Here is a 24,708-nt window from a genome sequence, read left to right as displayed (position 1 = left end):
CTGACTCACTGTGTTCTTCCTGGACTGTTGTATGTATGACAGATTAGACAGATTATTTTCCTAGAACTCACAAGGCTTAGGGTACAAAACAGTCATCTCTATACTGAGCTCCTAGGTGCAGAATTGGGGGAACCCTGGTCTCTCTAAAATGAGCCTAGATTAGTTCTGGACACCTTCAAGTAGATAAGCCTCATGGAAATAGCCTGTTAGGCATGGGGCAGAACCTGAGATGCCTTTTCCTCTATATCCATGCCTGCTCCTATCTTTCACCTTCCCTCAGTCCACGTCTGCCCTGACCTCAGGAGTGCAACCGAGAAAGGTAGTACTCTTCATTTTTGCATGAGAACTTAGTCAACATCGAAGCATAGTCAGACCATACAGTACAGGACATGTGCTCCAATAATGTACTGATGATTTGCTTGAAACTTCTTGATCTGTATATGTCATAGTCCATCTGGGCAATATCAGGGTCCACTGTGATATTCCCTTTCATTCCTTCTTGCACTATGGGAATTGTGGCCAAACAGGTTTTTGTTTTTTTTTTTTTTCTTTGTTGTAATGAGGTCAGCTTGTGCTTCAGCTAGTTGGCCCTAACCACATGGTGACATTCATATTTTAGCAACTGGAAGAAGGGGAGGGAAAGGAAATGTCTGAAAAATCTGAATCTAAGGAAGGAGAAGGAGAATTCACTTTCATTGCTACACCAATGGCCTTGATCTTCCCTAGGAAGTTTTCTCGGCATAAGAAGGCAGATAAAGTGGGATTTTAGGATCTGTGGCCTATTTCCCCAAGGGATAACAGAGGACAGAGACAAGCTTTGGGATAAGACCAAAATAACAATGTTCTTGACTTCATGCAATGGGCCTAGGTTTGAATCCTGACTCCACCCTTCATTAGCTGTATGACCTTATACTCACTACTCTTCTGTCCATAGTATGACTGAACCATAGGAGGGCATTTGACTCACCTTCAGAAGATTTCCAGTAGGATACGCCAATAGCATGAAGACTAACAGGATGAGAAGCCATATTCTTAAATGTAATGACCACGGTGTCATAAACCTCAGCCTGGATAGTTGGACCCAGCAGACCTGCAATGTCATTTGGAAGGATGTTTAGCTGGTAAGTCATGTCCGACTCTTTTGCAACCCCATGGACTATAGCCCACCAGACTCCTCTGTCCATAGGATTTCCCAGGTAAGAATACTGGAGTGGGTTGCCATTTCCTTCTCCAGGGGATCTTCCTGAGCCAGGGATGGAACCCACATCTGCTACATTGGCAGGCTGATTCTTTACCATTGAGCCATCAGGGAAGCCCCATTTGGAAGGTAGCACTCCAAAAAATCTGTTACCACAAAAATGATGGTCAAAGTCACAGGAGAGAAGCAAGTCCTTCAGATTACTGATAAAAAGTAGTAGCCAAATGAATACATTAACTTCTATAACCAGCCCAGCCTTACGGTTGTTCTGAGGACAGATTTCCGGCAATGCATTCAATGCATTGATTCATTCAACTAATAATTGGGTTCCTACTATATTCTATAAACCATCCTAGGCACTAGACAAGAAGTAATTAAGAAGATAGGCCATAGAGATCAAATTAGAGAGACATTAGTAAAACTGAATGTCGCTCAGTCATGTCCGACTCTTTGTGACCCCATGGACTGTATCCATGGAATTCTCCAGGCCAGAATACTGGAGTGGGTAGCCTTTCCCTTCTCCAGGGGATATTCCCAACCCAGGAATTGAACCTGGGTATCCTGCATTGCAGGCGGATTCTTTACCAACTGAGCCATGAGGGAAGCTATTAAATATGTAAATAAACAGGAAAACTTTAGGTTGTTATAAATGCTGTAAACCATGGTGGCATACTAGAAAATGATGAGGCAGCAACCAGAAGATACTTTAAAGATAGCAAAGTAACCTGTGGCTGAAGCAAAGTGAATGAGATAGAAGATAGCAGAAAAGAAGGTTATAGAGGCAGGCAGGGAATATAACATGTAAGACTATGGAGGTTACAGGAATTTAGAAGAAGAAATGGATTGGAGACTTGTTTTGGAGGAAGACATTCAAAATAATATTTTGAATGAATATTTATAATATTAATAAAATATTAAAGAAAGAAACATCAGTTAAATAGAATTCGAGACCAGAAGGGGAACTCTCATGCCCTGTAACAATAGCAGAGCCCAAGGAGGAAAAAATTCCTCATCATTGTTGGCAAGGACTCAATCAATGAGCAGCCGTGGACTCTCTGTTTTCCTGAGCCCTTCCAAGTTCCTTTACCCCTCTGCGAACTGTGCTCTTCTCTTCTTGTTATTTGAGGACTTGTTTGCAACTTGCTATGGTTTCAGACACCAAACTGCCATCCTCTGCTGATCCTCAAGAAACCCATCTTTTCTGGAGAGACATCTGGTAGTCTATTTTAGGTCAGCAAGTCAACAAGACTTGCTCATAAGTTGCATGTTGAAGATGGGGTGGGAGGGAAGCATGAAAGACATCGGAACCAGGCATGACTCCTGTGATTTTGATTTGTGCAACTGAGTGGTCATCAGGCCATGGCACAGAAAATTTGGAGGAAATTGATGACTTACAGACAGTCATACTAGATATAAGTGAAAGTGAAGTCGCTCAGTCGTGTCCAACTCTTTACAACCCCATGGACTGTAGCCTACCAGGCTCCTCTGTCCATGGGATTTTCCAGGCAAGAATACTGGAGTGGGTTGCCATTTCCTTCTCCAGGAGATCTTCCCAACCGAGGGATTGAACCCAGGTCTCCCGCATTGTAGCAGACGCTTTACTGTCTGAGCCACCAGGGAAGTCTATACAAAGTACAGTTCAGTTCAGTTGTTCAGTCGTGTCTGACTCTTTGTGACCCCATGAACCGCAGCGTGAGGCCTACAAATGGCTTTACTGAATGGACTGGATTTAGTGGGATGAAAATATGAAACAGGTTTCTTTTTCATAGTTTTTAATTGTATGTAGAATTTCCCTTTCTCGCATTTTGAGCAATCCCAATTTTCCCCCAGGTAACCTTCACATATTAACAGTATTATCGTAGGTACTAAGAAGTCCAGTCTGGCCTCATAGCAAACTTTTGATGTTTCCTGCGATTCAGGGATTCCCCCCTCCTCCAGTTCAGCTCTGAAATAGACTCAGAAATCAGTAATGGGGAGAAAAAGATATTTGGTTAGCAGGTTCACTGCTTTCTCGCCTTCCCTCGCCAATCACCTTACTGCCTCTGGACTTTCTAAGGTTGGAGCTTAGGACAGGAGTGGAAAAAAGGCATAATTACAAGATTTTTCTTGGTCGTTTAGCGATAATGTGGCTTTGGTACCCCCTGCATGTGGCATAGGCCAAATTTCTACATCTTTCTTTCTTAGAGAACTTATGTGAGTTCTTTGAGAACTCTCTCCCTCTCAGTATGGTGACATCCTACTCCATTTCCCCCTGTCCTGTGATATGCCCTGTCCAGTTTTCACTTTATCTCTCCTCTCATTTTGTGCTTCTGAGAGTGCAATCACACAGATCTTCTCTGATGGGATCACCTAGCCCTGGCAAAAAGTCCTCTCAGGCAGGGTCTTCTTGAGGCAAGTTTTGTCCAATAATCTTCCTGGTCTCACACCTAACAGTGGCGGTGCAGTCAGCTTCTGCCATATCCCACTCTCCTTCTGACGCCATAGGGGAAACTCCGCAAGACTTTGGCCTTGAAAGTTTTTTCCAGATAAAAATGAGGCACGAATCAGTATCCTCGAAGTGCCAAAAATTCTCTCAAGTTTTCTAAACATTTCTGCTAAAGCCTCCCTCACTGCAGCTTGACATGGTGGGGAGGGGAGATCCTTCCTCTCCGTGGGGATATATACAAAATACCAAAAATGCTTTCACAGGAAATCCTCAAACCTAAAGTTTTTCATAAGTTCCTAGCCTTCTTTTATAAAACTTGAAGGTATATGATGGCCTAAAGGTTGCTGAACCAATTTGGAGCACTATCTGAACAAGTCTTGAATAGGTGGGCTGTTATCTTTCTTTAGAATTTGGGACTACTTGTCAGCTATAATTCTCAGAAATAATTCTAAGACAGGAAATCTTAACACCTTGTTACATGCTTATTTGGGCTTCCCTGGTGGCTTAGCTGTTAAAGAACCTGCCTGCAATGTGGGAGACCTGGGTTCAATCCCTGGGTTGGGAAGATTCCCCTGGAGTAGGGAAAGGCTACCCACTTCAGTATTCTGGCCTGGTGAATCCCATGAACTGTATAGTCCATGGGGGTCACCAAGAGTCGGGCATGACTGAGCAACTTTCACTTTCACATGCTTATTTGACATCTAAGTGGAGGTATCAAACAAGGAGTCTGAACTGAAGATATAAACTCGGGGGTTACTGGCATATATGATCTTTTAAAGCCATGAGCATGGATAAGACCAACTAGGAATTGAAAGCAGGGAGAAAAAAGAAAATGAACCCAGGTCCAAGATAAAGGGCACTTGAACATCTAAACACAGGAGGAGATCCAGGCAAGAAGACTGAGACCATTTGGTCAGTGTATTTCCCCAAGAGGTGGTAATAAGGGAAGGCTGACCAAGAAGATATTTTCTTTGGCAGCTGCCCTCTTAAAAAACTGCAGTCCAAGGCTGGGTAATTCTTGCAAGGAAACAAGACACCCAGTTTCACAAGAGTCAATCTTGTTTACATTACCCATCCATGGTGGCCTGGGCTTGGCGATGTTGAAAAGTTGATCCGTGAACTCTACAAACACAGTCTTTCTGTACATGACTGAGGTGTTGAATGGAAAAGGTTTGGGCACTCTGGGAGGAAACCTGTGTGAAGAGAAAAAGTCATTCATTTTGGTTGACCCTTCTCTGAACATGCTTGGAAAAATAGCTGGAGGTCATGCTTCCATCCCACTCTCCTCTACCATAAACAAGGCAGACTGGAAATGGTATCTGGATCCCTGCTAGAGACTGAATGTTTCTGTGCAGAACCCTCGCAAATGGGATTAGTGCCCTTATAAAGGACCCCCAAGAGAGATATCTCACCTCTTGTAACCATGTAAGTTACAACAAAAAATGGCATCTCTGAACCAGCAAGAGGGCTGTTACCAGACACCAAATCAGTTGGCACTCTGATCTTGGATGTCTGGCTTCCAGACTGTAAGAAATAAATGTCTATTGTTTATAAGCCACCTAGTCTATGGTATTTTGTTATAGACACCTGGACAGACCAGGACAGGCTGTCGCTGGAATTCTCCAGGCCAGAATACTGGAGTGGGTAGCTGTTCCCTTCTCCAGGGGATCTTCCCAACCCAGGGATCGAACCCAGGTCTCCCACACTACAGGCAGATTCTTTACCAGATGAGCCAACAGGGAAGCCCAAGAATACTAGAGAGGGTAGCCTATCCCTTCTCCAGTGGATCTTCTTGACTCAGGAATCAAACTGGGACTCCTGCACTACTGGCAGATTCTTTACCAGCTGTGCTACCAGCGAAGCCCAGACAATTCATAACATCTATCAAATCAAAGAGCAAATCTTTCCTCATAGCGTAGTTGGTAAAGAATCTGCCTGCAATGCAGGAGACCCGGGCTCAATTCCTGGGTCAGGAAGATCCCCTGGAGAAGGAAATGGAAATCCACTCAAGTAATCTTCCCTGGAAAATCCCATGGACAGTGGAGCCTGGCGGGCTACAGTCCGTGGGGTCACAAGAGTCGGACATGACTTAGCAACGAAACCACCACCACCATCAAATCAAAACACTGTTTTCAAAAGTCATCTGACACATTAAGTGCCATACAATAAGAAAAAGCATAAAATCAATACTCATACACTACCAGCCAAAAAACCCTTTGCCAAAACAATAACTATAACATCCTTCAATTTTATCTCTAAAAAATACTACAACTTTCATCTAAGTACCTTGAATTCAATTTTTTCAGTATATACCTAAAATTACCAGATACCACCAATTATCCAAGGTGGTTCAGTGATAAAGAATTCACCTACCAATGCAGGAGACACAAGAGACATGAGTTCGATTTCTGGGTTGGGAAGATCTCTTGGAGAAGGAAATGGCAACCTTCTCCAGTATTCTTCTCTGGAAAATTCCATAGACAGAGGAGCCTGGTGAGCTACAGTACATGGGTTTGCAGAGTTGGACACTACTGAGCATGCGCATGTGCGCGCGCACGCGCGCGCACACACACACACACACACCCCCCACATCCATTTACACATGGATCAGCTACTGAATCAGACATTTCATAATTATGTTCAATTCAGTCACTCAGTCATGTCTGACTCTTTGCGACCCCATGAATTGCAGCATGCCAGGCCTCCCTGTCCATCACCAACTCCTGGAGTTCACTCAAACTCACGTCCATCAAGTCGGTGATGCCATCCAGCCATCTCACCTTTGTCATCCCCTTCTCCTCCTGCCCCCAATCCCTCCGAGCATCAGAGTCTTTTCCAATGAGTCAACTCTTCGCATGAGGTGGCCAAAGTACTGGAGTTTCAGCTTTAGCATCACTCCTTCCAAAGAACAGCCAGGACTGGTCTCCTTTAGAATGGACTGGTTGGATCTCCTTGCAGTCCAAGGGACTCTCAAGAGTCTTCTCCAACACCACAGTTCAAAAGCATCAATTCTTTGGCGCTCAGCTTTCTTCACGGTCCAACTCTCACATCCATACATGACCACTGGAAAAACCATAGCCTTGACTAGATGGACCTTTGTTGGCAAAGTAAAGTCTCTGGTTTTGAATATGCTGTCTAGGTTGGTCATAACTTTCCTTCCAAGGAGTGTCTTTTAATTTCAAGGCTGCAGTCACCATCTGCAGTGATTTTGGAGCCCCCAAAAATAAAGTCTGACACTATTTCCACTGTTTCCCCATCTATTTCCCATGAAGTGATGGGATGCCATGATCTTAGTCTTCTGAATGTTGAGCTTTAAACCAACTTTTTCACTCTCCTCTTTCACTTTCATCAAGAGGCTTTTTAGTTCCTCTGCACTCTCTGCCATAAGGGTGATGTCATCTGCATATCTGAGGTTATTGATATTTCTCCCGGAAATCTTGATTCCAGCTTGTGCTTCTTCAAGCCCAGCGTTTCTCATGATGTACTCTGCATATAAGTTAAATAAGCAGGGTGACAGTATACAGCCTTGATGTACTCCTTTTCCTATTTGGAACCAGTCTGTTGTTCCATGTCCAGTTCTAACTGTTGCTTTCTGACCTGCATGTAGGTTGCTCAAGAGGCCTGTCAGGTGGTCTGGTATTCCCATTTCTTTCAGAATTTTCCATAGTTTGTGGTGATCCACACAGTCAAAGGCTTTTGCATAGTCAATAAAGCAGAAATAGATGTTTTTCTGGAACTCTCTTGCTTTTTCAATGATCCACCAGATGTTGGCAATTTGATCTCTGGTTCCTCTGCCTTTTCTAAAACCAGCTTGAACATCTGGAAGTTCATGGTTCACGTATTGCTGAAGCCTGGCTTGGAGAATTTTAAGCATTACTTTACTAGCATATGAGATGAGTGCAATTGTGCAGTAGATTGAGCATTTGTTGGCATTGCCTTTCTTTGGGATTGGAATGAAAACTGACCTTTTCCAGTCCTGTGGCCACTGCTGAGTTTTCCAAATTTGCTGACATATTGAGTGCAGCACTTTCACAGCATCATCTTTCAGGATTTGAAATAGGTCAACTGGAATTCCATCACCTCCACTAGCTTTGTTCTTAGTGATGCTTTCTAAGGCCCACTTAACTTCACATTCCAGGATGTCTGGCTCTATGTGAGTGATCATATCATCGTGTTTATCTGGGTCGTGAAGATCTGTTTTGTACAGTTCTTCTGTGTATTCTTGCCACCTCTTCTTAATATCTTCTGCTTCTGTTAGGTCCATACCATTTCTGTCCTTTATCGAGCCCATCTTTGCATGAAATGTTTCCTTGGTATCTCTAAATTTCTTGCAGAGATCTCTAGTCTTTCCCATTCTGTTGTTTTCCTCTATTTCTTTGCACTGATCGCTGAGGAAGGCTTTCTTATCTCTTCTTGCTATTCTTTGGAACTCTTCATTCAGATGCTTGTATCTTTCCTTTTCTCCTTTGCTTTTCGCTTCTCTTCTTTTCACAGCTATTTGTAAGGCCTCCCCAGACAACCATTTTGCTTTTTTGCATTTCTTTTCCATGGGGATGGTCTTGATCCCTGTCTCCTGTACAATGTCACGAACCTCCGTCCATAGTTCATCAGGCACTCTATCTATCAGATCTAGTTCCTTAAATCTATTTCTCACTTCCACTGTATAATCATAAGGAATTTGATTTAGGTCATACCTGAATGGTCTAGTGGTTTTCCCTACTTTCTTCAACTTAAGTCTGAATTTGGCAATAAGGAGTTCATGATCTGAGCCACAGTCAGCTCCCGGTCTTGTTTTTGCTGACTGTATAAAGCTTCTCCATGTTTGGCTGCACAGAATATAATCAGTCGATTTCAGTGTTGCCCATCTGGTGATGTCCATGTGTAGAGTCTTCAACTCAATGAAACTAAGCCATGCACTGTGGGGCCACCCAAGACAGGCGGGTCATGGTGGAGAGGGCTGACAGAATGTGGTCCACTGGAGAAGGGAATGGCAAACCACTTCAGTATTCTTGCCTTGAGAACTCCATGAACAGTATGAAAAGGCAAAATGATAGGATACTGAAAGAGGAACTCCCCAGGTCAGTAGGTGCCCAATATGCTACTGGAGATCAGTGGAGAAATAACTCCACAAAGAATGAAGGGATGGAGCCAAAGCAGAAACAATACCCAGCTGTGGATGTGACTGGTGATAGAAGCAAGGTCCGATGCTGTAAAGAGCAATATTGCATAGGAACCTGGAATGTCAGGTCCATGAATCAAGGCAAATTGGAAGTGGTCAAACAAGAGATGGCAAGAGTGAACATCGACATTCTAGGAATCAGCAAACTAAAATGGACTGGAATGGATGAATTTACCTCAGATGGCCATTTTATCTACTACTGCGGGCAGGAATCCCTTAGAAGAAATGGAGTAGCCATCATGGTCAACAAAAGAGTCTGGAATGCAGTACTTGGATGCAATCTCAAAAACGACAGAATGATCTCTGTTCATTTCCAAGCAAAGCATTCAATATCACAGTAATCCAAGTCTATGCCCCAACCAGTAACGCTGAAGAAGCTGAAGTTGAACAGTTCTATGAAGACCTACAAGACCTTTTAGAACTAACATCCCCCCAAAAGATAATTATGTTAATGTTCCCCAAATGTTATTCTTTGCCTCAATTATTAAAACTCTTTTAGGTTAAGGCTGATACCCAACTGTTTCCTGTCTCCCTATCTGACAAGTTAGGTTTGCATGTCCTTGGGCCCAGTCTAGTTTGAGTAATCAAAAGGACTATGGTGAATCATAGCAAAGAAAGCCCCAGCCAAACTGGCAGAAAATACAAAATGGTTGTAGGTGATTATGTCTACTCACTGATTTTCATGTGCCGTTTTTTTTACCCCATGGAGTAGTTTTGCAGTTTTTTACATGCCATAGAAGGCTCTCTTCCTGGTTTATGCTCTGACCACCTAATTCTTGTCTGTCATCATATTTTTACCAATTGGTAATCTTTCAACAAGCCAAGGAAGTGTAGGCAAGAGGCATGAACATTTGAGTTATAAAGATTCATATGGAGAAAACAAGGCTCTTGCCTTGACAGAAAGCTTTCACGTGGAGAGTCAAAAAAATTGAGCACTTACCCCCTGCAAATGTATATTCATTCACTTATAAACCATGTACTGCATGCCACTGTACCATCCCAGGACACATGCTAGAAATATGCAAAAAGAGAGGCTTTAAAGGTATATAAATAAATGTAGAGTGGGTGTTGTTTCTTGTCTTATTGCCCCTCAGGGGTTTTTGCAAAACAGGATATACGAGAGATTGAGAATGGTACAAAGGACAACAATAAAGATAAATTGCTAAAAAGAGTGGCAGCTTCTGATTGTGGGTATTGGTATACTTGGAGTGATAGGCACACTATACTTGGGATTACCATGCAGTGAAATAAATAACAAGGCATCTCACATTTATTACTTACTTCTTTCTCAACCTTATGCTAAAACAAAAATTTCAGCATTCCTTTGAGGAGTAGCCACACCAGAGAATAATTTATTCTCATAAGAAATTTTTTTGTTTGTTTGTTTTCTTAGAAAGGTTTTAGTGGGAATACTGATGTAGAAAAGGCAAATGCAATCTAAAATGGTAAAAGTTGCTAAATTGGAAAATCACTGACCTACAGGGATTGTAAACTTTTCCCAACTTTTTGTTGCAGTAAAACATACAAAACATAGTATTTACTATCTTAAACATTGTTAAGTATACATTCCATTAGTACTAAGTATATTAATTTTATTAAAGTAACGATAACCATCCCCACCACCCTTCTGCATAACTCTTTTTACCTTGCAAAACTGAAAGTCTAACTCCTCAGTGCCCACTTCCTCCAGGTCCTGAAACCATTAGTCTACTTTCTGTTTCTATAGAGTTCACTACTGTAAGCACCTCATGCAAGTGGAATCACACAGTATTTGTCTTTTTGTGACCGGTTGATTTCACTGAGCAGAAACTCTTCAGTGTTCAATTATTTTGCAGTAGGTGTAATAATTCTCTTCTTTTTCAAGCCTCAGTACTATTCCATTTGATGTATATATCACTTTTTTTTTAATGTATTCATTCATCGATGGATATTTGGGTTGCTTCCATGTTTTACTTATTGAGAATAATGCTACTATGAACATGGGTGTACAAACAGCTCAAGACTCTGCCTTCAATTATTTTGAGTCCATACTCAGAATTAGAATTGCTGAGTCATATGACAACACGAATGGAAGGGCAGGGAAGAGTGGCAAGAAAAGGGGTAGACCCAGACAGACACACGGGACAGCCACTCACGGAAGGATGCTCCATGAGCCCGAGATGGGGTCAAGACCGAGGAGGAAGGATCAGCCAAGGAAGTGAGGTAGACGCCTCTTCAGAAAACGGAAGGGTTTGGCTGAGCCTGAACATGGGAGCGTGCACTTAACATTTCCCTTCCTCCACGTAAAGTCAAGATGGTCGGAAGCACAAGAGAAAGTGGCCAAGTGATGCAGAGGCGCAGAGGAAGACCTCTGAAGCCTTGCAGGGGTCAAACATCAAGATTGACTGCAAATGCTCTTCCCAAGTGTGTGCGGACCTCTTTCAGGGAGGCTGACTGAAGAGGCCAAGAGGAGGAAGGAAGGAAGACCTCATCTTGAACTTTGAATAAAGATGTCATTGAGAGGTGCCATCAGGGGATCTAGGAGACCATTCTTCTGGCCCTTTTCAAATGCGATCTAGTGAATTAAAAGATAAGTGACTCCCCGCCTTCCTCCCATCCCAGAGAGCCTTGCAACTCAGTCCATCCCAGGCTTTCCAGATCGCCCCAGAAAGCACATGCCCAGCGAGCAGCTTGGCCAGCCCAAGGCCGGGACAGATGACTCTGCGCTGGCTGAGGGCCTGAAGCCAGCATGCTGATAAGGAAGCCCTTCCAGTAAAATCAGCTGATTCACGGAGCACGGAGTGGAGACCTGCATGGATTGCAGCTGAATGAGCGGATCCTCAACAGCCCATCTCATCTAGTCCTGCTACACGGTCGCTGGTACCTCACGTTACACTTACAGCCATGTCAGGGATCCCTGGAAACCAGCTGCTAAGGAGAGAAAAAACTCTGAGCTTTATTTCCAGATGGGTCAGCTTGCTGTGGGGCTTCCCAGGTAGCTCAATGGTAAAGAACCTGCCCGCAAAGCAGGAGATCCGGGTTCGATCCCTGGGTTGGGAAGATACCCTGGTGGAGGAAATGGCAACCCATGCCAGGATTCTGACTTGAAGAATCCCATGGACAGAGGAGCCTGGCGGGCTACAGTCCATGGAGTCGTAGAGTCAGACACGACTGAAGCAACTGATCACACACACACACACAGCTTGATACCCAGGGGCAAGCCAAAAATGGACTGACGCTGTATTACAGCCCCACTCAGGGTTGGACTTAACAGAGAGTGGAGAAGGAATATCCCCTAATGGGCCACAGTTTGGCTAAAGTTGTTGCTTCTTCACTTTGAACAGAAAGAGAAACAGCCAAATATATTGAGACTGATGGACAGCAGCAGATAGCTTGACTGTCTGTTCAGGAGCCTAGAAGGAAAAGGAGTGGAAAGTCAGGGACACTAATGTCTGGAGCCAAAGCATATTAGTCAGTGGGTGCAAAATAAAAAGACCTGCATGTCCTATGTTCATGCCTCAGACAGTATCTATTGTGGAAGAAGCATAAAAGAATAACATAGACAACATGACTGACTGTTACCATTAGCCAGCCTTGACACATGTCATCTCTGTGCTGTCAAGATATAAGCTAAGTGGCTATGGAGAGAATTAGTGAATGGTCCCAAAAGCAAAGTTTCCCACTGACTAAGGCTGCAGCCATGAATTAAAAAGAAGCTTACTCCTTGGAAGAAAAGTTATGACCAAGTTAGACAGCATATTAAAAAACAGAGACATTATTTTGCCAATAAAGGTCCATCTAGTCAAAGCTATGGTTTTTCTAGTAGTCATGTATGGATGTGATTGTTGGACTATAAACAAAGCTGAGCACCAAAGAATTGATGCTTTTGAACTGTGGTGTTGAAGAATTTTGAGAGTCCCTTGGACTGCAAGGAGATACAACCAGTCCATCCTAAAGGAAATCAGTCCTGAATATTCATTGGAAGGACTGATGTTGAAGCTGAAACTCCAATACTTTGGCCACCTGATGCGAAGAGCTGACTCATTTGAAAAGACACTGAAGAGCTGACTCATTTGAAAAGACACTGATGCTGGGAAGATTGAAGGCAGGGGGAGAAGGGGATGACAGGATGAGATGGTTGGTGTCATCACCGACTCAATGGACATGAGTTTGAGTAAACTCCAGGAGTTGGTGATGGACAGGGAGGCCTGGCGTGCTGCGGTTCCTGGTGTCACAAAGAGTCGGACACTACTGAACAACTGAAGTGAACTGAACTGCAGGCTCATTTAACTAGTGTCACCTCCAAAAATCCAACCCACCAGCAAGAGAAACCACTGCTGAATTCCCAGTTGGTCCATCATGCACACTAGCCAAATATTTGGTGGCAAAATGATTGCCTTAAATCCCTTCCATCCTAGCAGGGCTGGCGCTTCATTCTGGTGGGAAGAGACATGTATTCCAGGGATATGTTAGCTTTCCTGCCTGCTGGGTCTCAGCTAGCACAGGCACCTGAGGACTCACCGAGGGTTTGATTCACTGATTCAGGATCCCATATGACATCCTAACAGATTGGGACCAGTGTACAGCAAAGGAGGTGATGCAGTGAGCCCACGACCATGGCATTGATTGGATTTATCGGATGCCACCCCATCCAGATGCTGGGAGGGATTGGGGGCAAGAGAAGAAGGGGACGACAGAGAATGAGATGGCTGGATGGCATCACTGACTCGATGGACATGAGTCTGAGTGAACTCCGGGAGTTGGTGATGGACAGGGAGGCCTGGCGTGCTGCGATTCATGGGGTCGCAAAGTCGGACACGACTGAACGACTGATCTGATCTGATCTAATCTGACCCTATCCAGAAACTGCCAGACAGAGAAAGGAATTGGAGGACCTCTCTACCTAAAGCTCCACGAAGCTAGAGGGTCAGCCTCCAAGGTGCCGGATATGCACTGATTCAGAGATGCTTTTGGGGCCCCAATGAGAACACAGGCATTTAGGAACCAAAGAATGACAGCAAACAAATCTCTTTTCCCCTGTGACCCACCCGGGGAGTCTGTGCTGCCCGTCCCCGCCTGCAGCTCTGTTTGGGCTCAGCGATTCCAGAAGGTCCTTGCAGCTAAACACAGGGGTCTCACTGACTGAGAAGCCAGGGGCGCCCCTTGGGTACCTGGGACTACCTTACCCAAGGAGCGGCGCGCCAGAGGAGCCCACGGGGAACCGCCAAGAAGAGGAGGTGGGTACCGCCCCCCGGGAGGCGGGCAGGACTGGGTCACACCCCTGGGCAGCCCCCACAGCTGAGGGGCACAGTGCAGCGGCCCCTGCGACCTGGAGCAGTTGCCCCCGATACACGTGAGGACATGGAGGGTGAGTGGGTGGGGGCCGTGATGGAGACGAGGTTGCGGGGGTGGGGAATGGCCCGGAAAGTGCTCGAACCCGGCCACCTGGGCTCTGGGTGCTGCTGGAGGCCCACCCCCACCCTCGCCCCCGCCTAGAGCTCAGGTCTCTTCTAGAAGCCGATGCCCCGCCTACAGTGGCCTGGACGTCCCCTCCCCATAGCAGCCCACGGGCCCTTCCCAGGGAGGCCACACCCACCCCAGAGCAGACTGCACCCCTTTCTGGAGCAGGCCTCGCCCCTCTTCAGAGCAGGCCACACCCCCTCCCAGGATAGTCAGGGTTCAGTGGAACCGGTGGCTGAGTTTGTTTTTTGGGCTCCAAAATCACTGCAGATGGTGACTGCAACCATGAAATTAAAAGACGCTTACTCCTTAGAAGGAAAGTTATGACCAACGTAGACAGTATATTAAAAAGCAGAGACATTACTTTGTCAACAAAGGTCCATCTAGTCAAGGCTGTGGTTTTTCCGGTAGTCATGTATGGATGTGAGAGTTGGACCATAAAGAAAGCTGAGCGCCAAAGAACTGATGCTTTTGAACTGTGGTGTTGGAGAAGACTCTTGAGAGTCCCTTGGACAGCAAGGAGATCCAACCAGTCCATCCTAAAGGAGATCAGTCCTGGGTGTTCATTGGAAGGACTGATGTTGAAGCTGAAACTCCAACACTTTGGCTGCCTGATGCGAAGAGCTGACTCATTTGAAAAGACCCTGATGCTGGGAAAGATTGAGGGCAGGATGAGAAGGGGATGACAGAAGATGAGATGGTTGGATGGCATCACTGACTCAATGGACATGAGTTTGGGTAAACTCTGGGAGTTGGTGACTGGCAGGGAGGCCTGGTGTGCTGTGGTTCATGGGGTCGCAAAGAGTTGGCCATGACTGAGTGACTGAACTGAATGGGCTGATCATTACGGAGATACAGGGGCCTGGTGGCCTTGGCCCAACCGGGACAACTCAGAAGGGTCAGCTGAGCTCCAGAGTTCCGTGGAGGGCTGGCCTGCACGGCGGCCCAGTTTCTCCCTCTGCCCACTCCTGCTTCCTCGGGTATTGATCCCAAGACAACTCTAAATAACATTCCTACAGGACAATCTCTATCTCACAGTCTGCTTCTAGGGAACTCAATCTGTGACACTAATTAATATTTCAATGTGCTCTAATTTCATCCATCCCTGGAAATTTCCATGGCACTAGCTTTGGCATAGACCTACAGGGCTTTTAGTCATTGAAACTTGAGTTGATTTGTCCCATCTCCTGGCAACCTTGAGGCACAGTCATCAACTCCTCCCTCGAGTTTGTTCCCTTCTCCTCTGCCTAGTCCATCTCCTTGATTCTGCTGAGTCTGTCTTACCCAGTTTCTCTGAAGTTGCCAGTGATTTCTAACAAGACTCAGATCTATGTCCAGAGATAGGTATTTTGCTACACACTAGCACAGTGCTTTCACTTTAATATTTCTGACTAAAATGAAAATCTAAGACATAAAAAGTGTTTACTAGATTAAGAGCTTGGAAGACCAGAGAAGGAACAGGATCACCAGTACACAGAAACAATTTTTTTCTCTCTCTGAGGGAAAAGGGAAAAATCAAAAGCTAGATAAAAGAACAAGGTTGTGCAACAGAGAAAACAGAAGGCCTAGGCCCTAGTCAACTTGGACGTGATTTATAACTCCGATTCAGCATAATCTGCACAGTAAGTGACAAAATGTTCCCAGGTTCACAGGTTTTACTCTTTCCTAACTTATGTGGGGTTTTGTTTGTGTATTTCCCTTGGGCTTTGATATATAAATCTTGCCAAATATATTTCACAACAATGTCCTTGACGTGAACTGTTCTTTCACATTTTATCTAAAATCCATCGGAAAACCTATTATATTCCCTGACCTTTGCTTAGAAGAAGTTGAGCAGCTGCAGGAATAGATAATATAAAACTGAATTTCCCAGATGTTTATTTCAAGTCTTGGCAGACGTTGTCAGGATATGTTCAGAGTCAGCTTATCCTGTTAATCAGTATCAAAATAATCTGGACTATAAAATGGTATCATCAAAATAAAATTCTATCAACTTTTTCCTGGTAAATACATGTGACTGCCTATAAAACAAAAGAAATCTAGATACTAAATAAATCGTTTTCTCCATTCAGTTTTATACACAGACTGTGTGATTCACTATACCTCAACCTGCATGCTATAATACAAGCACAACATATGAAGTACAATTATCTCAACACTAATTTTTAAATAGTCCAATATTAACAGATAAATGGCCAATGGTTCATTTAGATACCAGGCTACTGATCATCTGGGCCTCTACTTCAGGATCAGTCACACTGCACAACCACAGGCTTGGATCCCTTACTTAAACTATCCACAAAAATTAACTCAAATAACTCAATATAAGAGCTAAAACTATAAAACTCTTAGAAGAAAGCACTGGTATAAATCTCTGTGACTTTGGATTTGGTAATAGCTTTTTAGATATGATACCAAGAACACAAGCAACTAGCAGAAAAAAATAGATAAATTGGAATTCATCAAAATGAAAATCTTTGTGCTGTGAGAAAATTTTGAAAACAAGTGTACTTGTATCCAGAATATATAAAGAATTCTCAAAACTCAACAATAATAAGACAACCCAATGTAAAAACGGGCTAAATATTTGCATCATTATGTTATTAAATAATATACAGGAATGGTCAATCACAAATGTAAAGATGCTCAGTATCTTTAGTATCAGAGAAATGTAAAATTAAACATACAGTAAGATATCAGCACATAGTCATTAAAATAACTAAACTACTTCAGTTCAGTTCAGTCACTCAGTCGTGTCTGACTCTTTGAGACCCCATGAACTGCAGCGTGCCAGGCCTCCCTGTCCATCACCAACTCCTGGAGTTTACCCAAACTCATGTCCAATGAGTCAGTGATGCCATCCAACCATCTCATCCTCTGTCTAGCAACATCTCATACCCAGTATGTGTTGCAACTGGCACTTTCATGCATTGCTGATGAGAGTACAAAATGGTATAATCATTCCAGAAATCTGTTCATAGTGTCTTATAAAGTTAAATGTGCATTTTCACATGATCCAGCGATTTCACTCATCGAATATGCAGCTAAGATAAATGAAAGCGGATGGCCACACAAACACTTGTACAGGAATGTTCACAGCAGGTTTATTTATATTAACCCCTGGAAACAAGTCAAAGGTTAATGTGGCAGTGAAAAAGTATACATTGTGATATATTCCCTCAAAAGAGCAGTAATCAGCAATAAAAAGGACAGAACAACTTCATGTGACAGCCTGAGCAAATTTCCAAAATCCAGATACTGAAGAGTGCATACTGTATGAATTTACTGATATAAAAGTCTTGTAAAGTCAAAAGCAAATTTGTAATTCCAGAAAGGAGCTTGTTGCCTGGTGCCAGGTCAAGGTAGACAGACTTACTAAAAGGTTGCAGGATGATTGATTGGGGTGGTGTTTATGTAACTGGTATGATTTGTCAAAACTTCTCAAACTGCACATTTAAAAATCTGTGTGTTTCACTATATGTAAATTATACCTGTGGTAGGGAAAATGTCTCTCGTGACCTCTGCCCCTTGGCATTATGCTCAGGAATATGTTCTGTTAGGTAGCAGAAGAAACTTGACAGATGGAATTAAGGTTGTTAATCAGTTGATCTTGAGATGGGAGAGGATCTTGAAATGTCTGGGTGGGTCCAATGTAACCATGAGGATTCTTAAAAGTGGAAGAGGGAGACAGAGCAGAAGTTTTAACAGATGTCATGGAGATTGAAGTTAGATCTGAAGCATGAAAGAGACTTGATGTACACTTGTTAGCATGAAGATAGAGGGCACTGCATGGAAACTGAAAGAAGGAACTAAATTCCAGTTGAGCATGGAAGTGGGTTTCCCCCTACTCCCCCAAGCTGGAGCCTCCAGTAAGGACCATAGCCCTGTGAACACCTTGATTTTGGCCTTGTATGATCCCAAGTCGAGTTCCTAGTTGAGCCCACCTGGATTTCTGACCCACTGAAACTGTGAGATAATAAGTAGATGTTATTGCAAACTGCTACGAACAAAGCTAGTGGAGGGGATGGAATTCCAGTTGAGCTACTTCAAATCCTAAAAGATGATGCTGTGAAAGTGCTGCACTCAATATGCAAGCAAATATAAAAACTCAGCAGTGGTGACAGGACTGGGAAAGGTCAGTTTTCACTCCAATCTCAAAGAAGGGCAGTGCCAAAGAATGTTCAAACTACTGCACAATTGCACTCATTTCATATGCTAGCATGCTGCTAAGCTAAGTCACTTCAGTCATGTCCGACTCTGTGCGACCCCATAGATGGCAGCCCACCAGGCTCCCCCGTCTCTGGGATTCTCCAGGCAAGAATACTGGAGTGGGTTGCCATTTCCCTCTCCAATGCATGAAAGGGAAAAGTGAAAGGGAAGTCGCTCAGTTGTGTCCAACTCTTAGCGACCCCATGGACTGCAGCCTACTGGGCTCCTCCGTCCATGGGATTTTCCAGGCAAGAGTACTGGAGTGGGTTGCCATTGCCTTCTCATGCTAGCATAGTAATGCTCAAAATTCTCAAAATGCTCAAGCCAGGCTTCAACAGTATGTGAACCAAGAATGTTCAGATGTTCAAGCTGGATTTAGAAAAGGCAGAGGAATCAGAAATCAAATAGCCAACATCTGCTGAATCATAGAAAAAGCAAGAGAATTCAAGAAAAACATCTACTTCTGCTTCATTGATGATGCTAAAGCCTTTGTGTGGATCTCAGCAAACAGTGGAGAATTCTTAAAGAGATGGGAATAACAAACCACCTTACCTACCTCCTGAAAAACCTGTATGCAGGTCAAGAAGCAACAGTTAGAACCAGACATGGAACAACAAACTGGTTCCAAATTGGGAGAGGAGTACGACAAGGCTGTATACTGTCACCCTGCTTATTTAACTTATATGCAGAGTACATCATGAGAAACGCTGGGCTGGATGAAGCACAAGCTGGAATCAAGATTGCCAGGAGAAATATCAATAACCTCAGATACGCAGATGACACCACCCTTATGGCAGAAAGAGAACAGGAACAAAAGAGGCTCTTGATGAAAGTGAAAGAGGAGTAAAAAAGCTGGCTTAAAACTCAACATTCAAAAAACGGAGATCACGGCATCCTGTCCCATCATTCATGGCAAATAAATGGGGAAACAATGGAAACAGTGATGAACTTTATTTTCTTGGGCTCCAAAATCACTGCAGGTGGTGACTGCAGCCACAAAATTAAAAGACACTTGCTCCTTGGAAGAAAAGCTATGACAAAACTAGATAGCATATTAAAAAGCAGATATATTGCTTTGCTGACAAATGTCTGAATAGTCAAAGCTATGGTTTTTCCAGTAGTTATGTATGGATGTGAGAGTTGGACTATAAAGAAGGCTGAGCACCAAAGAATTGATGCTTTTGAAGTGTGGTGTTGGAGAAGACTCTTGAGAGTCCCTTGGACTGCAAGGAGATCCAACCAGTCCATCCTAAAGGAAATCAGTCCTGAATATTCATTGGAAGGACTGATGCTGAAGCTGAAACTCCAATACTTTAGCCATCTGATGCGAAAAACTGACTCATTGGAAAAGATCCTGATGCTGGAAAAGATTGAAGGCAGGAGAAGAAAGGGAAAGAAATTTTACATAGTCATTAAATTGACTTGCACAGGATTCCATTAGGTGTTAATGAGTGAGAAAAATGTATAGTATCCTATTTTTGTAAAACAATGACAAAGAAAACCTTTATTTGCATATATGTGCAAACATGTGTGTTCATGAATCTATATTACCATACTAGGGCTACCCGATTGGGGATAATCAAGAAGCAGGTTCAGGTAGAAGAAATGTAGGGAGCAAAGCAAGCAGAACAAAAAAGATTGTAACACTTGTATGACATGACCATATATAATATTTACATTACCATCAAGTATGTACTGGGCTTAAAACTTTATAATACACATTTAAAGAAAACACAACAAAATTGTAAATAAATGTTTCAGCATTCAACTCAATAAGCAAACAATTAGATCAACAAAATGAACCAAAGGAAGTAAGGAAGAAGAAATGAACTGATGAAAATAAAAGTGGAAATTGATGGACCCAAAAGAGGCAGGTTCCTGACAAAAGCAATACAATCCAGAAACGTCCTGAAAATATTACTTGTAAGAGAGGTAACGAGAACATACACAAGCTAAGAACAGAGATATAACTACAGACACAAAAGAGGTTAACAATATCACATGACTACTATGTGACTTGATTCCAATACACTATAAAATCCAGGCATAATGGATTGCTTTCTAGGAAAATGTATATAAATAAACATTGACCGAAGAATAGGTAGAAAATCTGACTAAATCAATGACCACAGATAATATTGGAAAGATTATTTAATCCTACTCTTACAAAATGTGCCAGAACCCAGAAAAGATGAAAAGCTTCTGAATTCATGGTTAATACTATCTTTACACCAAAACTGGGTAATACTGATGGGTCTTGTTGCTCTTCTCCCTGATAGAAGTTTTGTTCCATCTCTTACGCTTCTTGCCTCTCTGCCCTCACTCTATCCCACTCTCCAGTTTCCAGAGTGGCAGCATGTGACAAAGAGAAGCAATGGACAAGATAGGGGAAAAAAATCAACAAATAGGTTATATCTACGAAAAGGATTGGCAGTGACTTGGAAATGCTCTTTAGGGCTTCAGTAGTATCACAGCCACTGTAACCCATGTCTGTATCTTCCGCCAGCCAGAGTCCCACACCCACCATCCTGCCCAGCACCTCAAGAACCTGGGTTTACCTTGTGTTCACATGCAGCTCACTGAGCAGTTCACTTTGCATATAGTCCCAGGAGAGTTCCACTGCACCCAGGTAGTATCTTCTGATGGCACTGAAGCTGCATGGCCAGAGGCACAGAAAGAAGCAGGTAGAGAGCTTGATGTGCATGGCTCTGATGGCTGGAAAATGTTCAACTGGAGAAGCGAAAAATCAGTTCTCTAAAAACATCCTAGGCTTCCAGGAGGCAAAAAAAAAAAAAAAAAAAAAAAAGGTAAATTTTCTATGATTTCGTGAAAAGTTCCAAAGTTTTTGGAAAGGACATTAGGGGACTTAAGAACGGCATGAGAGCTCAGCAGTGGCAGATAGGATTGCTTCCTTTTGGGTGATGGGAAGCCACCACAGGAAGAAGTGAGTAGGAAGAGGAAGGCTGAGCTCAAGCTTAACCCATTCACCTCTGAAAGCAGGAGGGGCCCAAGACTGTTGCTTTGATGAGAACTTTGGAGAAAAGGAAGAAGTGGGCTCAGGTGAAGAGGATCACCAAGCTGTCTTCATATTCCTGGTGGCCTCCAACCCTCTTTCTTACCAGCAGGAAGAAGAGACACTCAGGATGTCGAAGATTCTGGAATCTGTGCATGAGCAAGAGCAACCTGCATGCTAAGAGTTGCCCCTGCTTCTCCCCTTGCCCCTCACGCAGACACCACTGAATGACCTTTAAAACCATAAAGCAGATCCAGTCAGTTCTTTGCCCAGAACCCTCCACTGGCTTCTGACCTCATTCAGAGCAATAGCTTACATTTGGACCATGTCCTAGAATCTTCCCTAAGGGATTCCCTGGTGGCTCAGATGGTAAAGCATCTGCCCACAATGTGGGAGACCCATGTTCGATCCCTGGGTTGGGAAGATCCCCTGGAGAAGGCAATGGCCACCCTCTCCAGTACTCTTGCTTAGAAAATTCCATGGATGGAGGAGCCTGGTGGACTACAGTCCATGGGGTCACAAAGAGTGGGGCATGACTGAGGGACTTAACTTTAGAGTCTTCCTGATGGTTTGCATGTCCTTTTCTCCTACCTCTAAGGTTTCACCTCAGTCTGGCTACTGGCCTTCTTGTTCTAAAACACTGAGCACCTGAATCTTAGCACCTGCCATCTCCTCTACCTGAAACACCTTTCCCCAGGTCACCACATGGTTTCACTCTCCTGGCTCAAGTTTTGCCTTCTAATGAGCTCACATGTGGACCTGTGCCTTGACACTATACGCTCTCTCTCTACATTGGCGCCATCAATATGTGGGCCATATTGATGGGCTTCATTTTTCTACAGAGCACTCAGAACTACCTAGCATTCATGTATTTATGTTTCTGGCACCATTTCTACCTGATGCTTCTTTTTTTTCCAAAATGTGACTTTTGGTTTATTTTTTTAAATATAAATTTATTTATTTTAATTGGAAGTTAATTACTTTACAATATTGTATTGGTTTTTGCCATACATCAACATGAATACGCCATGGGTATACACGTGTTCCCCATCCTGAACCCCCTTCCCCATACCATCCCTCTGGGTCATCCCAGTGCACCAGCCCCAAGCATCCAGTATCATGCATCAAACCTGGACTGGCGATTCATTTCATATATGATATTATACATGTTTCAATTCCATTCTCCCAAATCATCCCACCCTCTCCCTCTCCCTCTCCCACAGAGTCCAAAAGACTGTTTTATACATCTGTGTCTCTTTTGCTGTCTCACATACAAGGTTATCGTTACCATCTTTCTAAATTCCATATACGCTTCTTAAGGTTGTTTACATTTGGCCAGAGTATAGGCTGTATTCCCTTACATAAAAATATAGCCATGCTGCACTCAAGCAGAAACCCTACTCAGTTTAATGCATATTAGCAGGTATGAGAGCCTCCCCTAAGGGTCTCAAAGTACAGGAGCTAATAAGAATCTTTGTCAGGGTTTCTATAAGAAGTGTTATCATGCAGAGTCCAGTTGTACACAGATAAGAATTGGCTGGGAGAAATTGGCAAGGTATTGTCAGGCTTGGAAACAATCAGGAAGAAACCCCCTTGGTTAAATATTTGCTGAGACCTTCTCTCTGCTAGGCACAACATTGCAGAGATAATAGTGGGCATGTAATATATTCCAGGAAGTCTTCTAAGTGCTTTCTAAGGCAACAAGCATTCTTGTCTTCATCATACAGGTCATGAAACTGAAGCATGGAGAGGTTAGGGATCTTGGCCATGGTCACACAGTTTGTAAACTGTAGCATTAAAAAACCATTTAATCTAGCTCCAGAAGCCATGCTCCTAACCCTTTTTCTATACGTCCATGCTTCAGAGATGAATAAAATCCAGTTCCTGCCTTATGGTAGTCATAGCATAGCCCCGTAGATAGAAAAGTAGATGCATAGTTACTATGAGGGTCAGTTGCCTAGTCGTGTCTGACTCTTTGAAGCCCCACGGACTGTAGTCCACCAGGCTTCTCTGTCCATGGAATTCTTCAGGCAAGAATATTGGAGTGTGTAGCCACCTCTGCCAGAGGATCTTCCTGATCTAGGGATCGAACTCAGGTGTCCTGTGTTGCAGGCAGATTCTTTACAGTCTGAGCCACCAGGAAAGCCTCTAGTTACAAAAGAGTGTGATAATTATGGCAGTGACGCTGGCGACTCTTGGACATGAGTTTGAGTAAGCTCCAGGAGTTGGTGATGGACAGGGAAGCCTGGCGAGCTGCAGTCCATGGGGTCACAAAGAGTCGGACACGACTGAGCGACTGAACTGAACTATGTCAGATGCTTTACACATTATGTGACTTAATCCTCACAGTGAGACTGCAAAGTAAGTACAGGTGCACCATCTAAGGGGCAGAGTGGTTAAGTGGTTCGCCAAAGAGCACACAATGGCTCATTTGTCCTAATCAGACACGGTCCTACGCAAACACCGTCCCAGGCACCGGGTGCACAGCAGGGAAAACCATCAACTGAGAGAGGCTAAGCAATACCTGTAAGACAGGGGTCCCTTATGCATGTCAGGTGAACTAAGAACTGCGCCCAAAAAGAAAGTAAAGTATGAGAAGGGGAAGGAGGGATGAACCAGGTCGCAATTTTAAATTCCGATGGTCATGGGATGCGTACCTTAACGCGCAAATATAAGAAGCTTACATTTCAGTAAGGGGCCTGTGACTTGTACACTGAAGGCTCTAGGGAGCCATGGTAGGGTTCTGAGCAAGGGAGGGTCGTGATCTCTGGCCACAGCCGTGAGGATCGGGTTTAATGGTACGATAGCAGGTGGCCTGTTCGCTGAGGGCCATTTGGGCTGAGACGGAAGCATTGGAATAACAGCAAGGTTTCTGGCAGGGCGGTGTCGCCGTGAACTAGGACGGAGTCACAACAGCTGTCGCTGTCGCTTGGGGCTGGGGCAGTGATAAGTACGTGCTCAGTGTTGACATGAACCACCACCAAGAGCCCGCCTTTGAACTTTTTCGTAAAGGAAGGAGCGAAACAGCGTTCGCGAAGGAAAGGCCGCGTAACGTTTAGCGGGGAACCGAAAGGAACCCTCCTCCCTGCGACCTGCGAGCGGGACCGGAAGTAGGGAGCCAGCGCGGCCGCAAAAGGCCTTCTGCGCACGCGCGGCCTGGCCCGCCGGGGGGCGGGGCCACTACGCTTGTAGCCCCGCCCCCGGGGCTCTGTGACGCGCCAGCGCGCCGAGAAGGGGAGGGGACA

The 24,708-nt window shown here is 44.0% G+C and overlaps 1 protein-coding gene across 3 annotated transcripts in view; it reads right to left on the bottom strand.

Annotated features, from left to right (window-relative positions):
* The window catches only part of F8 (coagulation factor VIII), a 142,391-nt gene that overhangs the window by 117,483 nt on the left and 200 nt on the right, over positions 1-24,708 (bottom strand). The window contains exons 2-4 of one of the 3 annotated variants that reach the window (XM_070785447.1): positions 21,009-21,220; positions 4,695-4,816; positions 968-1,090 (exon numbers count right to left, since the gene is read on the bottom strand). In XM_070785447.1, coding sequence (XP_070641548.1) covers positions 968-1,090; positions 4,695-4,816; positions 21,009-21,154 — 391 coding nt within the window. In that variant the 5' untranslated portion in view covers positions 21,155-21,220. Of the gene's footprint in view, positions 1-967; positions 1,091-4,694; positions 4,817-9,742; positions 10,366-21,008; positions 21,221-24,708 lie in introns of those variants that run through there. The other 2 variants (XM_070785448.1, XM_070785449.1) reach the window with 2 other exon arrangements.

The sequence above is a fragment of the Bos indicus genome, chromosome X (genome assembly GCF_029378745.1).
Source record: "Bos indicus isolate NIAB-ARS_2022 breed Sahiwal x Tharparkar chromosome X, NIAB-ARS_B.indTharparkar_mat_pri_1.0, whole genome shotgun sequence".
In the NCBI taxonomy this organism is placed as follows: domain Eukaryota; kingdom Metazoa; phylum Chordata; class Mammalia; order Artiodactyla; family Bovidae; genus Bos; species Bos indicus.
This window is presented reverse-complemented; position numbering and strand designations above follow the sequence as displayed.